Source organism: Scyliorhinus torazame, chromosome 9 (genome assembly GCF_047496885.1).
Source record: "Scyliorhinus torazame isolate Kashiwa2021f chromosome 9, sScyTor2.1, whole genome shotgun sequence".
NCBI classification, from domain to species: Eukaryota; Metazoa; Chordata; class Chondrichthyes; order Carcharhiniformes; family Scyliorhinidae; genus Scyliorhinus; species Scyliorhinus torazame.
This window is the reverse complement of record NC_092715.1, coordinates 259,003,819-259,018,589: the sequence shown is the minus strand read 5'-3', so window position 1 is coordinate 259,018,589 and position 14,771 is coordinate 259,003,819. Positions and strand designations below refer to the sequence as shown.

The window sequence follows — 14,771 nt, the reverse complement described above, 5'->3', positions numbered from 1 at the left end:
ATCCCCTGGATGAACCACGAACAACTCGCTCTTCCCCATGTTGAGCTTGTACCCTGAGAAATCCCCGAACTCTCTGAGGATCCTTATTACCTCCGGCATTCCCCCCACCGGGTCTGCCATATATAGCAGCAAGTTGACCGCATAGAGCAACACCCTATTCTCCTCCCCGCCCCGCACCAGCCCCCTCCTGTTCTTTGACTCCCTCAGTGCCATAGCCAGAGGTTCAATCAGCAGTGCAAAGAGCAGGGGGACAGGGGACAGGGGACACCCCTGCCTCATCCCTCGATGCAACCGAAAGTACTCAGACCTCCTCTTATTCGTGGCCACACTCGCCATCGGGCCCTCGTACAGCAACCTAACCCACCTGACGAACCCCTCCCCAAACCCGAACCTCTTCGGCACCTCCCACAAGTACCCCCACTCTACCCTATCGAAGGCCTTCTCAGCGTCCATCGCCACCACTATCATCGCCTCCCCCTCCCTCGCCTGCATTATAATAATGTTCAGGAGCCTCCGCACATTTGCGTTCAACTGCCTCCCCTTCACGAATCCCACCTGGTCTTCGTGGATCACCTGCGGCACACAATCATCAATTCTCGTGGCTAGGACCTTCGCCAGCACCTTGGCATCTACATTTAACAACAAAATCGGCCTGTAAGACCCACACTGCAGCACTGCAGGGGATCCTTGTCCCGCTTCAGGATCAAGGAGATCAGTGCCCGGGACATCGTCGGGGGGAAAGGCACAACCCCCTCCCTTACCTCATTAAAGGTCTTAATTAGGAATGGGCCCAACAGGTCCACATATTTTTTGTAGAATTCGACCGGGAAACTGTCCGGCCCCGGTGCCTTCCCCGCCTGCATGCTTCCGATCCCTTTGGCCAGCTCCTCCAGCCCAATCAGCCCCCAATCCCGCTACCAGTTCCTCCTCCACCTTCGGGAACCTCAATTGGTCCAGAAAGCGGTCCATCCCTCCCTCCTCCCATGGGGGCTCGGACCGATACAATTCCTCATAAAAGTCCCTGAAGACCCCATTGATGTCAACCCCACTCAGCACCACACTCTCTCCCCTATCCTTAACTCCCCCGATCTCCCTAGCTGCGTCCCGCTTCCGAAGCTGATGTGCCAGCATCCGGCTTGCCTTTTCCCCATACTCATAAATCGCCCCCTGTGCCTTCCTCCACTGCACCTCCGCCTTCCTGGTGGTCAACAGGTCGAATTCGGCCTGGAAGCTACGCGTCTTCCTCAACAGTCCCTCCTCCGGCACCTCCGCACACCTCCAGTCTACCCTCACCATCTCCCCCACCAGCCTCTCCCTCTCCCTCTGCTCTCTCCTCTCCTTGTGGGCCCTAATGGAGATCAGCTCTCCCCTAACCACCGTCTTCAGCGCCTCCCAGACCATCCCCACTCGGACCTCCCCGCTATCGTTGGCCTCCAGGTATCTCTCTATGCCTCCTCGGACCCGCTCACTCACCTCCTTGTCCGCCAACAGCCCCACCTCCAAGTGCCACAACGGGCGCTGGTCCCTCTCGTCCCCCAGCTCTAGGTGTACCCAATGCGGGCCGTGGTCCTTAATGGCTATCGCCGAGTACTCGATATCCTCTACTCTTGCTATCAGCACCCTACTCATAATAAAGAAGTCGATCCGGGAATAGGCCTTATGAACGTACGAGAAGAATGAAAATTCCCTAGCCCCCAGCCTTGCAAATCTTCAAGGGTCCACCCCTCCCATCTGGTCCATAAACCCCCTCAGTACCTTAGCTGCCGCCGGCTTCCTACCCGTCCAAGACCTGGAGCGATCCAGTGCCGGATCCAACACTGTGTTAAAGTCCCCGTCCCCCCCATTATCAGGCCCCCTGCAATTTAATTCCTGATCACAGTCCACTTCGACGCTCAAGCCAAGCACTGTCAATGTGACCAGTTTTACATTCTTCTTCTTTCAAACAACCTTTCCAGCAAGTTTCTCATTGAATTTGTTTAAAAACAGAGTTATTTTTATCGCATTTGATCTTTTATGCGTGTGAAGTTTTGGGTTGGCTGGAACCTATCCCATGGTAAACTATGTCACCATTCAGGATTTCGCAGCAATATAACACCCGATAAGCACCTGGAATTTCCTGCACATGAACGACTTAGAAGAGGGTAACCGAGCACAGTTTTGAAATTTGCAGATGACACGATACCAGGAAACGTAGCAATCATTATTATTATTATCTTTATTATTGTCACAAGTAGGCTTATGTTAACACTGCAATGAAGTTACTGTGAAAACCCCATAGTCGCCACATTCCGGCGCCTGTTCGGGTAGACAGAGGGAGAATTCAGAACGTCCAATTCACCTAACAAGCACGTCTTCTGGGACTTGTGGGAGGAAACCGGAGGAAACCCACGCAGACACGGGGAGAACGTCCAGACTCCGCACAGACAGTGACCCAAGTCGGGAATCGAACCTGGGACCCTGGCGCTGTGAAGCAACAGTGCTAACCACTGTGCTACCGTGCCACCCAATGAAGAGGTAGTAGACTTCAAGAGGATGTACGGCGGATGAAATTCAGTGGAGAAGAGTGTGAGGTGGCGCATTTCGGTCGGAAGAACGAGAGACAGTGGAGGCCGAATAGTATATTTTCAAAGGGAGTGCAAGAAATGAGTGAGCTGGGGTTGTTTTTTGCGGAAATCTTTCAAGTTGGGAGAACAGCTTAAAAGGCGATTAATCAAGCAAATGGAATCCTGAGCTTTGCAATCGAGAGGCACAGAGGGCAAAATCCATGAAGCTATACTGAACCAATCTGAAGCACTGATTTGGTCCCCATTGGATTGGTGCCCAGAACTCGACACATACATTTCAGAAAGGATCAAGGAGGCTACAGAAGAGGATTATAATAATCTTTATTGTCACAAGTAGGCTTACATTAACACTGCAATGAAGTTACTGTGAAAAGCCCCTAGTCGCCACATTCCGGCGCCTGTTCGGGTACACAGCGTGAGAATTCAGAATGTCCAATTCACCGAACTGCATGTCTTTAGGGACTTGTGGGAGTAAACCGGAGCACCTGGAGGAAACCCACGCAGACACGGGGAGACCGTGCAGACTCCACACAGACAGTGACCCAAGCTGGGGATCGAACCTGGGACCCTGAAGCTGTGCAGCAACAGTGCTAACCACTGAGCCATCGTGCCGCTGCCGAATTATTCGGAAATGGTCCCAGGGATTAGTTACGTAGCTTGGATAAACTGGGGTTGTCCTCCTTGGAGCAGAGAAGGCTAAGAGGAGATTTAATAGTGGTGTTTAGAATCATTCAGGGTTTAGTTGGAGTTACTGAAGAGAAACCAGAGTGTTTGAATATTTTTTAAGGCAGGGGTGGATTGATTCTTGGTAAGCAGGAGGGGTGATGGTTTATTGGGGCTAAACGGATTGCAGATTTGAGGGCGCTATTACATCAGCCAGGATCTTATTAAATGGCAGAGCAGGATTGAGGGGCTGAATGGTCTACTCTGCTCCTTGATCACATGTTAAACCGGCTGAAGGATTGTTAACCAGAGGCAGCAGATTTAAGGTGACCTGTGGCAATGTGACATAAAACTCTTGACTGGAACCAGTAGTTGGGGTTTGGATAGCGCTGCATGATGGGATGCTGGACGCCTGTAGAATCTGCGCAGAGTGATCACATGGGACGAAGGGTAGGATGCAAAAATAAAGGTTTATGGGCAGCACGGTGGCGCAGTGGTTAGCCCTGCAGCCCCACGGCGCCGAGGTCCCAGGTTCGATCCCGGCTCTGGGTCACTGTCCGTGTGGAGTTTGCACATTCTCCCCGTGTTTGAGTGGGTTTTGCCCCCATAACCCAAAAGATGTGCAAGGTAGGTGGATTGGCCGCGCTAAATTGCCCCTTAATTGGAAAAATGAATTGGGTGCTCTAAATTTAAAATAAAAAATAAAAGTTTATTGATACGTACATTAACTATCCACTCCCTGAAGGGTCTCCCGCCCCTGATCTACACTCGGGCCGGGGTTTTTATAGTCTGTGGGCTCTCCTCATCAGAGGGTAATCCCGCGCCCCGTTACCGGGGAAATTCGTACTCTGTCGCGGTCACGGGGAACCGGATGGCCCACCACCTCGTGACCTTTACGGGGGTTGTAACACCACCGATTCAATTTTGGATGGCACGGTGGTGTGCACTGCTGCCACACAGCGCCAGGGAGTCGGGTTCATTTCCGGCCTCGGGCGACTGTCTGTGTGGCGTTACCACTTTCCCCCGTCTCACCATTCCTCCCACGTCCGAAGATGTGCAGGTTAGGTGAATCGGTCATGCTAAAAATTGCCCCTTGGTATCCAAAGATGTGCAAGTTAGATAGGGTTGCGGGGATAGGGTGGGAGGGTGGACCTGGATGGAGTGCTTTTTTTTTGCCGGGGAGGGGGTGCTCGGTGCAGACTCACTGGGCCAAATGATCTTCTGAATGTCGGGTTCCTATGGTTCAATGGTAGCATTTAAAATTGAATTGGATAAACGCCTGAAGTGAAAATTGCATGAATACTGGGTAAGAGCGGGAGACCAGCATTAACTTTAATGGGCTGAATGGCTATCTACTATTCTGTGATTGCATTAAGATTCAGTCATTTCCATGAGGTGCACTCCATTCGTTGTGTAATTGAGGTTTGTGTGTATTCTCTCTTAAATCCTGGTCCATTCCCAGCATTTGACTTGATCTGGTTTCCTTTTTGAAGTCGAAAAGACTTACAGTCAGCCCTCAACCGGTGTTGTATGTGCTGCAGGAGGCATCTTTCGTGCCAGCCCCTGTTGCCAGAGCTGGCACTCCGCTTGAAGCTGTGACCGGTACAATAGATAGAAACGCCAGCCAATTGCCCTGCCTTGTCTTCCAGCGGGTTTGAATGGGTGAGGTGGTTTGTGCTTGTTACTTGGATCAGCATGGAGGCCGAGATGCATTTGTAGCCAGTTACTAGGATACGGATGACCGGATGGTGTATGCCAGCTCATTGGCAGCTCCAACACATGTTTAACAACAAAAATTAATCCGTTCCTGTTTCAATATTTGAATAGGGAGCTAATTAATATTTGCAAAGGTTGCACTGTTTATCTGCCTCTGTGATGTGGATGAATTTGGGTTCCCGACTGCTCGCTGTCGCGATTTGTCTGCAGCCGCTATTTTTTAGTCACAAGCAAGTTATTTAAACACCACATCTTGGAGAATATAAGTGATAAACCAGACTGAGGGCTCTTCCCTCCAAGCCCTGTCCAGAGGGGGCAGCACGGTGGCGCAGTGGTTAGCACTGCTGCCTCACGGCGCCCAGGTTCCAGGTTCGATCACGGCCCTGGGTCATTGTCCGTGTGGAGTTTGCACATTCTACCCGTGTCTGCGTGGGTTTCGCCCCACAACACAAAGATGTGCAGGGTAGGTGGATTGGCCACGCTAAATTCCCCTTAATCGGGGGGGAAAAAAATGAACTAGGTCCTCTAAATTTATATTAAAAAAATACTAAAATAAAATAAAAAGTCTTGTCCAGAGACTTATCAATAAATCATGTGGAAGGGTGTGAAGTTGTAATAACACTGCTCAAAAAGTTAGGATTTGCCCGTTTTTAATGGTGTGCTAAATCCTCGTTGCTGACGGACAACCTCTCTGGCCCTCAAAATTGACTTTTACATTAATGTCGGAGATTTGCTCATCCGTGCCTTTTGGAATTTGCACACTTCTTAGCTGCTCGAAATGACTTTTGTGTGGCAAGGTTACTGAAAGATTACGGATATGTGTAAAAGCTGGATCCCTGCAAGGAGTCGTTGGCCCAGGGTTTACTCGGCCGCAAGCCGTCAGTGCCAGCCGTTCATTGTGCTGCCACTTGGCCCCACAGATTCCCAATGGCATTTTGCACAGGAACTTGGTTATGATTCAAACACCATTTGGGTACGGCATCTTCTATTGGAGATATGTGGCCTGTGTCAATAGGGCACACAAATGCCCTTAACCAGTCAGATGAAAAAGTCCTGACTGAGTCCGGCAGAGTCTGAACAAGGAAGGGTCAGAATTTTATATTTGATGCCAAATTATCATAAAGGAAAGGAAAGAAAAACCAGGAGAGGCCACAGAGAACGGGATTAAGGGAAAGAAGGGTGAAATAATTCAGAAGAAAGAATTAAAAAGGAAACTCCAGCGATTATTAAAATTTGAAGGAATGAGGGGTGGCATGTGACGCAGTGGTTAGCACTGAGACTGCGGCATTGAGGACCCGGGTTCGAATCCCGGCCCTGGGTCACTGTCCGTGTGGAGTTTGCACATTCTCCCCGTGTCTGGTTTCACCCCCGCAACCCAAAGATGTGCAGGTTAGGTGGATTGGCCGCGCTGAATTGCCCCTTAATTTAAAATTTGAAAATAAAATTTGAAGGAATGAGACTGCACACTTGTAAAAGTACATTTTCAGGACCAGAGAGCTTTTCTAGTCTTTATTAAGACATATCATACTATAAAAAATGGGCAAACCCTCACGTTTTCTGACATGTTTAATGGCTATCTAGGAGATGAGTATTACAACGTCTCACCCCTTCATTTGTTTTGTTGGTGAGTCTCTGGAAAAAGATATTGCATCTTAGATGTGTTGGGGAATCTAGAACCAGGGGACACTGTTTCAAAATAAGGGGTCTTCTATTTACATCATTTATTTTCTTGGTGGATCCGTAATGTTTGAAATTGTCTTTCTCAAGAGAGTGGCAGAAGCGGGGTCATTCAATATATTCAAGGCTGAGTTAGACCGAGTTTTAATTGCAGTTATTTGATTGTAATAAAGCAGTTAGACCCCTCGCACGTCAGTGGCCTTGATGAGGCATTTTCACATGATATTGTTGTAAAACAGATTGCCCTCCAACTTGCTGACAGAACCAGCAGATTAACGACCATTTTTACACTGGGTGGGGGGGTGGTGGGGGGGGGGGGGGGGGGGAGGAGAGAGGAGAGAGGAGAGAGATAAACCGCTTCCTCCTGATCCTCCTGCGCGATAGAGGGAGAGATGGGTACCAGTAGCAGTGTAGCGCTTCACAACTCTCTACAATCCTCCAATTCGGGCCTTGCGCTGTTGCTAACCTTTGGTTGGCTCTTAATTCGTAATTTGCTCTGTTTGTTTAACCTTTGCTCTAGAGTCGCCAGGTATCTTTATGATACCGCCACGAGGTTCAAGTTCAAGTAATGATCAATAACTCAATACACCAATTAGTAAGAATCAAATCAAAACACATTTGGGCAGCTACGGTGGCGCAGTGGGTTAGCCCTGCTGCCTCACGGCGCTGAGGACCCGGGTTCGATCCCGGCTCTGGGTCACTGTCCGTGTGGAGTTTGCACGTTCTCCCCGTGTTTGCATGGGCTTCGCCCCCACAACCCAAAGATGTGCAGGGTAGGTGGATTGGCCACGCTAAATTGCCCCTTAATTGGCAAAAAATAATTGGGTACACTAAATTTAAAAAAATCAAAATCAAAACAAAAAATCAAAACACATTTATTATACACAGTAAATCACTACTCATGCATAAACTCTACTTTCTCGACTATTCCTATCACTAAAAGGCCTATACTTAGCTTCGGACTGGCCCACCAGGTCAGGGGAACAAATGGCCTTTCGTTCAGGTCCTGAGTCTGTAGGATTCAAAAGCTCGTATGGACTGGTAGCTAGGAGCGCCTATCCCGTAGCGTGCGTTGACCTGAGACTTACTTGGTTGATACGGCAGCTTGGACAGGTCACTCTCATGGGTTGATTCAAGTTGCTGAGTGACCCTGCCAAAGAAGGACGATTTGAACTTGGGGACTTTACTTTATAGTCCCCAGGGGCTTCCCGCCTTTCGGGGCGGACCCTCTACCTGGTTCCAAATGATTGGACTGCGTTCTGATCATTTGGATCGATTTCACCAATGCTGGAGCGGTTCCCTGATCGTTGGGCGGTCCCTAAATGTCCGTTGGCCTTCCTTTGTCTTGGCTCCTGCTGGCGCCGAGGAGTCTGGCTTGGCTTTATTCACCTTAACTGTTGCAATTGTGCCTTGGAATTGCTCATTACTATGCAGATGGCTGCTGCATTACTATGCAGATGGCTGCTGGTTTCAGTGCTGCCTGGTTTCTTACAGGTTTCAATACACATGATTTCTGTATTTGCTAGTCTTTGCCTGTGTTGGCTGAATTTCCCTTCATCCTTTGCGGTTCCCCATTTTAAGTCGGGAAGTGGCCAACCCAGGTGGCTAGAGCGTGCATCCCAGATTTTCACTCTTCCGTCATTGATGGACGTGCCTCAGCCTGGCCCGAAGCTCTGGAATTCCCTCCCTCCACCTCTTCCTCCACCTTTAAGATGCTTCTTGAAGGCTGCCTCTTTGAACCAAGTTTTTGGTCACGTGACTTAATTTCTCCTCATCTGGCACGTATCAGACTTTCCTGTGAAGCACCTTGGGGTGTTTTGCCACTTCAAAGACGCTACCTAAATGCGGGTTAACGCTGTTGCTGCCAAACGTCCAAAGAAAAGCTCCAGCAACCAGAACACCACAAAATGAAACATCGCCGGAGCCTGAAATATACCTGGCGGGGAGACGGTGGCATTGTCACTGGGCTCGCAATCCAGAGGCTCAGGCTAATGCTCTGGGGACATGGGTCCAAAGCCCACCACAGCAGTATGGGAATTTAAATTGAAGTACTAAATCTGAAATTGAAAGCCGTTCCCAGTAATGGGTGATCGCAACAACTATTGCCGATGGTTGTAAAAATCCGCCTGGTTCCTGGAAATCTGCCGCCCTTACCTGGTCTGGCCTACATGTGATTCCAGATCCACAGCAATGTGGTTGACTGTTAATTGCCCTCTGATATTACCTCACAGGTCACTCAGTTCAAGGGCAATTAGGGATGGGTAACAAATTCTGACCTTGTCACTGGTGCCCATAAAAAGAATTTAACTCATTTTGCCTCGAATTGGGGCGTTACTCTCTATATGATGCATTTGGAGATGCTGCCTCACAGCGCCAGGGACCCGGGTTCAATTCCGGCCTCGGGTGACTATCTGTGTGGAGTCTCACCGTGTCTGCGTGGGTTTCCTCCGGGAGCGCCAGTTCCCTCCCACAGCCGAAGCAGGTGAGGTGGATTGGCCGTGATGAATTTGCCCTTTGTGTCCAGGGATGTGCAGGTTGAATTAAGGTGTTATTGGGATCGGGTCACTTTCAGAGGGTCAGTGCAGACCTGATGGGCCAAATGGCCTCCTTCTGCACTGCAGGGATTCTATGATTCTATGAAGTAGGGAAATCCAAACTACAATTCTTTCAGCAGTAACTGACTTTAATCTCTCTCTTGCAATGGAGCTTGATTGTCCTGTGTTTTCATTTTGGTGTTCTAAATATGTAATTGTTTATCAAATTGGGAAATAATTTGACCACAACATTCTGCAGACTCTGGTCTCTTGCTACGTATCGAAAATTCTATTAATAAACTATAAGCAAAGAGATTTAAAATTCCAAACTTCAGAATGTTTTCTGTGCAAACACGAAACCGTCAGAAGGCCTTTGCAAAGCAGCAGTTCCTGTTTGGGGTTGGAGTTTATTGGCAAAAGATTTGACTCTCTTGCTGCTGGCCTTTGAGGTTCTGTACACCCCCACCCCACCCCCGGATGCAATTATTTCCTTGCATTGGGACAGCTGGAATATCTTCGACGTACTCTTTCCTTACTCGTGATGGCTAGCACGAGGGGACATAGCTTTAAATTGAGGGGAGATAGATATAGGACAGATGTCAAAGGTAGGTTCTTTACTCGGAGAGTAGTAAGGGTGTGGAATGCCCTGCCTGCAACAGTAGTGGACTCGCCAACACTAAGGGTATTCAAATGGTAATTGGATAGACATATGGACGATAAGGGAATAGTGTAGATGGGCTTTAGAGTGGTTTCACAGGTCGGCGCAACATCGAGGGCCGAAGGGCCTGTCCTGCGCTGTAATGTTCTATGTTCTACTGTTGTTGCATTTTGATTCATCTCCCGTTCGTGTTTCTACTATTCTTGGTCCTCCCGTCCACTGATGCCCCGTGTCAATAACCCAAGACCAGTCCGTTCTGCCGAGTCTTGGCTGCCTCTTCACCTCTCCTTGGTCAGATCACACTGACCAGCAGCACACACACTGATACTTTGCCCCTGACCAGTTCCGAGATTCACACCCTTCTCCAAATCGAAATAGTGGATTTGTGTGTATGATTCCATAGAATTTTCAGTGCAGAAGGAGGCTGTTCAGCCCATTGAGTCTGCACCAGCCCTTGAGGCACCCTATTTAACCCCACACTTCCACTCTATCCCTGTAACCCAACCAAACTCTCTTGTTTGGACACTAAGGGCAATTTATAATGGTCAATCCACCTAACCTGCACATCTTTGGACGGTGGGAGGAAACCGTAGCACCCGGAGGAAACCCGCGCACACACTGGGAGAACGTGCAGACTCCGCACAGCCAGTGACCCAAGCCGGGAATCGAACCTGGGACCCAGGAGCTGTGAAGCAACAGTGCTAACCACTGTGCTACCGTGCTGCACTTGCGTGCTCTGCACTGTCGATAAAGTCGATGTACTTCTACCCACGGGGCCGTTGACTTAAACTTTGAGCTTCTTCCCATTGTTCTTCCCCTTGTTTGTGAGCAGGCTTACGCCTCTTGTATTCTTTACCATGCTATTTGCATGGTACCACATGCAGAGCTTGGATCTGATTTGTTCATGGTGGAATCGCTTAGCTCTGTCTGTTACTTGCTGCTTACGCTGCTTGGCACACAAGTAGTCCTGTGTTGTAGTTTCACCAGGTCGGCACCTCATTTTTCGACATGCCTGATGTTGCTCCTGGCACGCCCTCCTGCACTCTTCATTCAGCCAGGGTTGGTGCTAATTGGGGACATTCCAGGCCCTGAAGTTGCAGATTGTGGTTGAATACAATTCTGCTGCTGGCCCACAGCACCTCACGCATGCCCTGACTTGAGTTGCTAGAACTGTTTCAATTCTACCTCATTTAGCACGGTGGTAGTGCCACACAACAGGTTGGAGAGTTTCCTCAATGTGCAGACGGGGCTCCACAAGGATTGTGTGGTGGTCACTTCTACCGATAATAATCTTTATTGTCACAAGTAGGCTTACATTAACACTGCAATGAAGTTACTGTGAAAACCCCTAGTCGCCACATTCTGGCACCTGTTCGGGTACACAGAGGGGGAGAATTCAGAATGTCCGAATTACCTAACAGCACGTCTTTCGGGACTTGTGGGAGGAAACTGGAGGAAATCCACGCAGATACTGGGAGAATGTGCAGACTCCGCACAGACAGTGACCCGAGCTGGGAATTTGACCTGGGACCCTGGCGCGGATACTATCAGGGACAGATGCATCTGCGGCAGGCAGATTGGTGAGGATGAGGTCAAGTATGTTTTTCCCTCTTGTTGGTTCCCTCCCCACCTGCTGCAGTCCCAGTCTAGCAGCTACGTCCTTTAGGACCCGGCCAGCTGGGTCTGTGGTGGTATAACCGAGCCACTCTTGGCGATGGAGATGGAAGTCCCCCACCCAGAGTAGATGCTGCGCACTTGCCACCCTCAGTGCTTCCTCCAAGTGGTGTTCAATATGGAGGCGTACTGATACATCAGCTGGTGGTGGCCGGTACGTATCTGCAGGAGGTTTCCTTACCCATGTTTAACCTGAAGTCATGAGACTTCATGGGGGGGACGGCATGTGGCGCATTGGTTAGCACTGGGACTGCGGCGCTGAGGACCCAGGTTCGAATCCCGGCCCTGGGTCACTGTCCGTGCGGAGTTTGCACATCCTCCCGTGTCTGTGTGGGTTTCACCCCCACAACCCAAAGATGTGCAGGTTAGGTGGATTGGCCACGCTAAATTGCCCCGTAATTGGAAAAAAATAATTGGGTACTCTAAATTTATTTGAAAAAATGAGACTTCATGGGGTCCAGAGTCGATGTTGTGGACTCCCAGGGCAACCCCCTCCCAACTGTATACCCCTGTGCCACCCGCCAGCTCTGCTGGGTCTGTCCTGCCGGTGAGACAGGACATACCCAGGAATGGTGATAGTGGTGTCAGGGACATTGTCTGCAAGGTATGATTCTGTGAGTATGACGATATCAGGCTGACGCTTGACTGGTCTGTGAGACAGCTCTCCCAACTTTGGCACAAGCCCCCAGATGTTAGTCAGGAGGACATACGGCAGCACGGTGGCACAGTGGTTAGCACAGCTGCATCACGGCACCAAGGTCCCAGGTTCGATCCCGGCTCTGGGTCACTGTCCGTGTGGAGTTTGCACATTCTCCCTGTGTCTGCGTGGGTTTCGCCCCCACAACCCAAATATGTGCAGGGTAGGTGGATTGGCCCCGCTAAATTGCCCCTTAATTGGAAAAAATAAATTGGGTACACTAAATAAAATTTTAAAAGGAGGACTTTGCAGAGTTGGCAGAGCTGGGTTTGCCGTTGTCGTTTCCGGTGCCTGGGTCGATGTCGGATGGTCCGTCCGGTTTCACTCCTTTTTTGTGTTTTTGAAGCGTTTGGATACAACTGAGTGACTTGCGAGGCCATTTCAGAGTCAACCACATTGCTGTGGGTCTGGAGCCACTCCGTACTCTTTCTCATGTAAGCCAAATTCTTGCAGTGGTGCCGGGGGTGGGGAGAGGGGGGGTGGTGGTGTGGGGGGGGGGGCTTTCTATAGGCAAGTATTTGGTCTCTGTATGCCAACAGTCCTGGATTCGATTCCCACTCGGAAATCGAGGCGGCTGCCCCATTCCTGAGGGAGTGCAGCATTGCTGGAGATTCTTTCCTTCAGAAGAGGGCAGCACTGTCGCACAAGTGACTAGCACTGTGGCTTCACAGCGCCAGGGTGCCAGGTTCGATTCCCCGCTGGGCCACTGTCTGTGCGGTGTCTCCCCGTGTTTGCGTGGGTTTCCTCCGGGTGCTCCGGTTTCCTCCCACAGTCCAAAGATGTGCAGGTTAGGTGGATTGGCCATGATAAATTGCCCTTAGTGTCCAAAAAGGCTAGGAGGGTTATTGGGTTACGGGGATAGGGTGGAAGTGAGAGCTTAAGTGGGTCGATGCAGACTTGATGGGCCGAATGGCCTCCTTCTGCACTGTATGTTCTATGTTCTAAGAGCTGTTAATCCTCGGCCCCCGTCGAGCGAATGTAATAGATCCCATGGTGTAATTTCAAAGAAGAACAGGGGAGTTCTCCCCAATGGCCTGGCCAATGACCCCCCCCCCCCCCCCCCCCCCCCCCCCCGCCCCAGCCAAGCCAACACCTGGGATCTGCTGTGCACAAATTGGCCGCTGCGTTTCCTACATTACAGCAGTGACTGCACTCAAAAGTACTTGGTTGGCAGTCAAGTGCTTGGGGGTGCGCTGAGGTTGTGAAGGTTGCTGTAGAAATGTAAGTCTTATTCCATCAGGGGTTGCGCCTTGGAGCACGGAGCCGTTTAGTTTGTTCGCTTTAATAATGTTTATGGATCTCACTGCTCTTTCTTGGCTGTCGGAGATAAAGTTAGTTTCTTTTTTCACCCACTGTTTACTGATGACGCTGCTGTGTTAAGTAAACCGTAGATAAATGTCACTGTTCAATTGAAGTCCATGTCTCAGTGATTCAAGCTTTATTGGCTCTGAATTTGTGAGTGAATGTACATTCTCACTGTACCCTGCAGTCAGTAACGTTAGACGCTTCACAACCCCACATGCGGCTGGTAAGTTGAACTTTCCAGCACCAGTTTACAAGCTACAGTATTTCTCCTTTGATGCAGGCCGAGCCCTTGACAGACGGTCCCATTGTAATTCGAAGCATAAAACAGGACCTTTTCACTGCATCGTTGTCATCTTGCCCCTTTGAATAGGAGGTTGCTGCCAATGACGTCGGTGTGAATTACTCAATGCAGTTGGCTGATGTATGTTGACTGGCCCACAATGGCTCGAGCGTCACCAACACCAACCTACTTCAGCTTTAGAAATCAGACAAATGTGTTCCGTCCTTTCAGTTTCTGTCTTTCTTTTTTGTTTGGCTGAAAAATGGCCTTTGTGATGGACACGGTTATCACCCAGTCCCCCGGGGTGAAGGAAGCAGCTACCACGTCCCTTTCTTTTGTCCGCGGGCATTGTTCATTTTTCTTTTTCTTCACTTTTCAGTTGAAGCTGCCGGCGGAAAGGCTTTGCCCTGTGTGGTCGATGTGCGAAATGAGCAGCAAATCAGTGAGGCGGTGGAGAACGCAGTGAAGACCTTTGGAGGTACAGTGAAACCAGTGACTATTCGTGGAATGCCAGGGAAGTGATGGCCTCCGTCTGCGAGGAACTGATCAGCTGATAAGATTGGGCCTTGCGGAATGCACGGCCTGGAAGCGTGGTGGAGGCAGGTTCAACTGAGGCCTTCTAGAGGCATTAGATGATTAATTAAACGAAACAATGTGCAGCGGTACAGGGGGATTCAGTCATCATATCCATTTGGAGAGCCGGCGCAGAGGTGATGGGCCAAATGGCCTCCTTCTGTGCCGTAATAATATAAGAACTGGGAGCAGGAGTCGGCAATTCAGCCCCTCGAGCCCACTCCGCCGTTCAACGCTATGTTTTGTCTTTGTGTTTTGAATGTTTGGTTGAAAAATAGCCTTTGCGATGGACATGATCCCCTCCTGAGAAAGAAACCAGGGCTGAACTCGTCTTGGCCTCATCGCCAACCCCCTGCCTGCTCCCCATAACCCGTCATCCCGTTACTAATCTATCTGCTCACATTTGTGGAGGGTTCTAGCATCCGTTCCT

The 14,771-nt window shown here is 49.9% G+C and overlaps 1 protein-coding gene across 3 annotated transcripts in view; it reads left to right on the top strand.

Annotated features, from left to right (window-relative positions):
- The window catches only part of hsdl2 (hydroxysteroid dehydrogenase like 2), a 147,774-nt gene that overhangs the window by 69,889 nt on the left and 63,114 nt on the right, over positions 1–14,771 (top strand). For 2 of the 3 annotated variants that reach the window (XM_072517306.1, XM_072517308.1), the window contains exon 3: positions 14,148–14,246. The exons of the other annotated variant lie outside the window; for it this stretch is intronic. In XM_072517306.1, the coding sequence (XP_072373407.1) occupies positions 14,148–14,246 (99 nt within the window). The remainder of the gene's footprint in view (positions 1–14,147; positions 14,247–14,771) is intronic. 3 annotated transcript variants of the gene reach the window in all.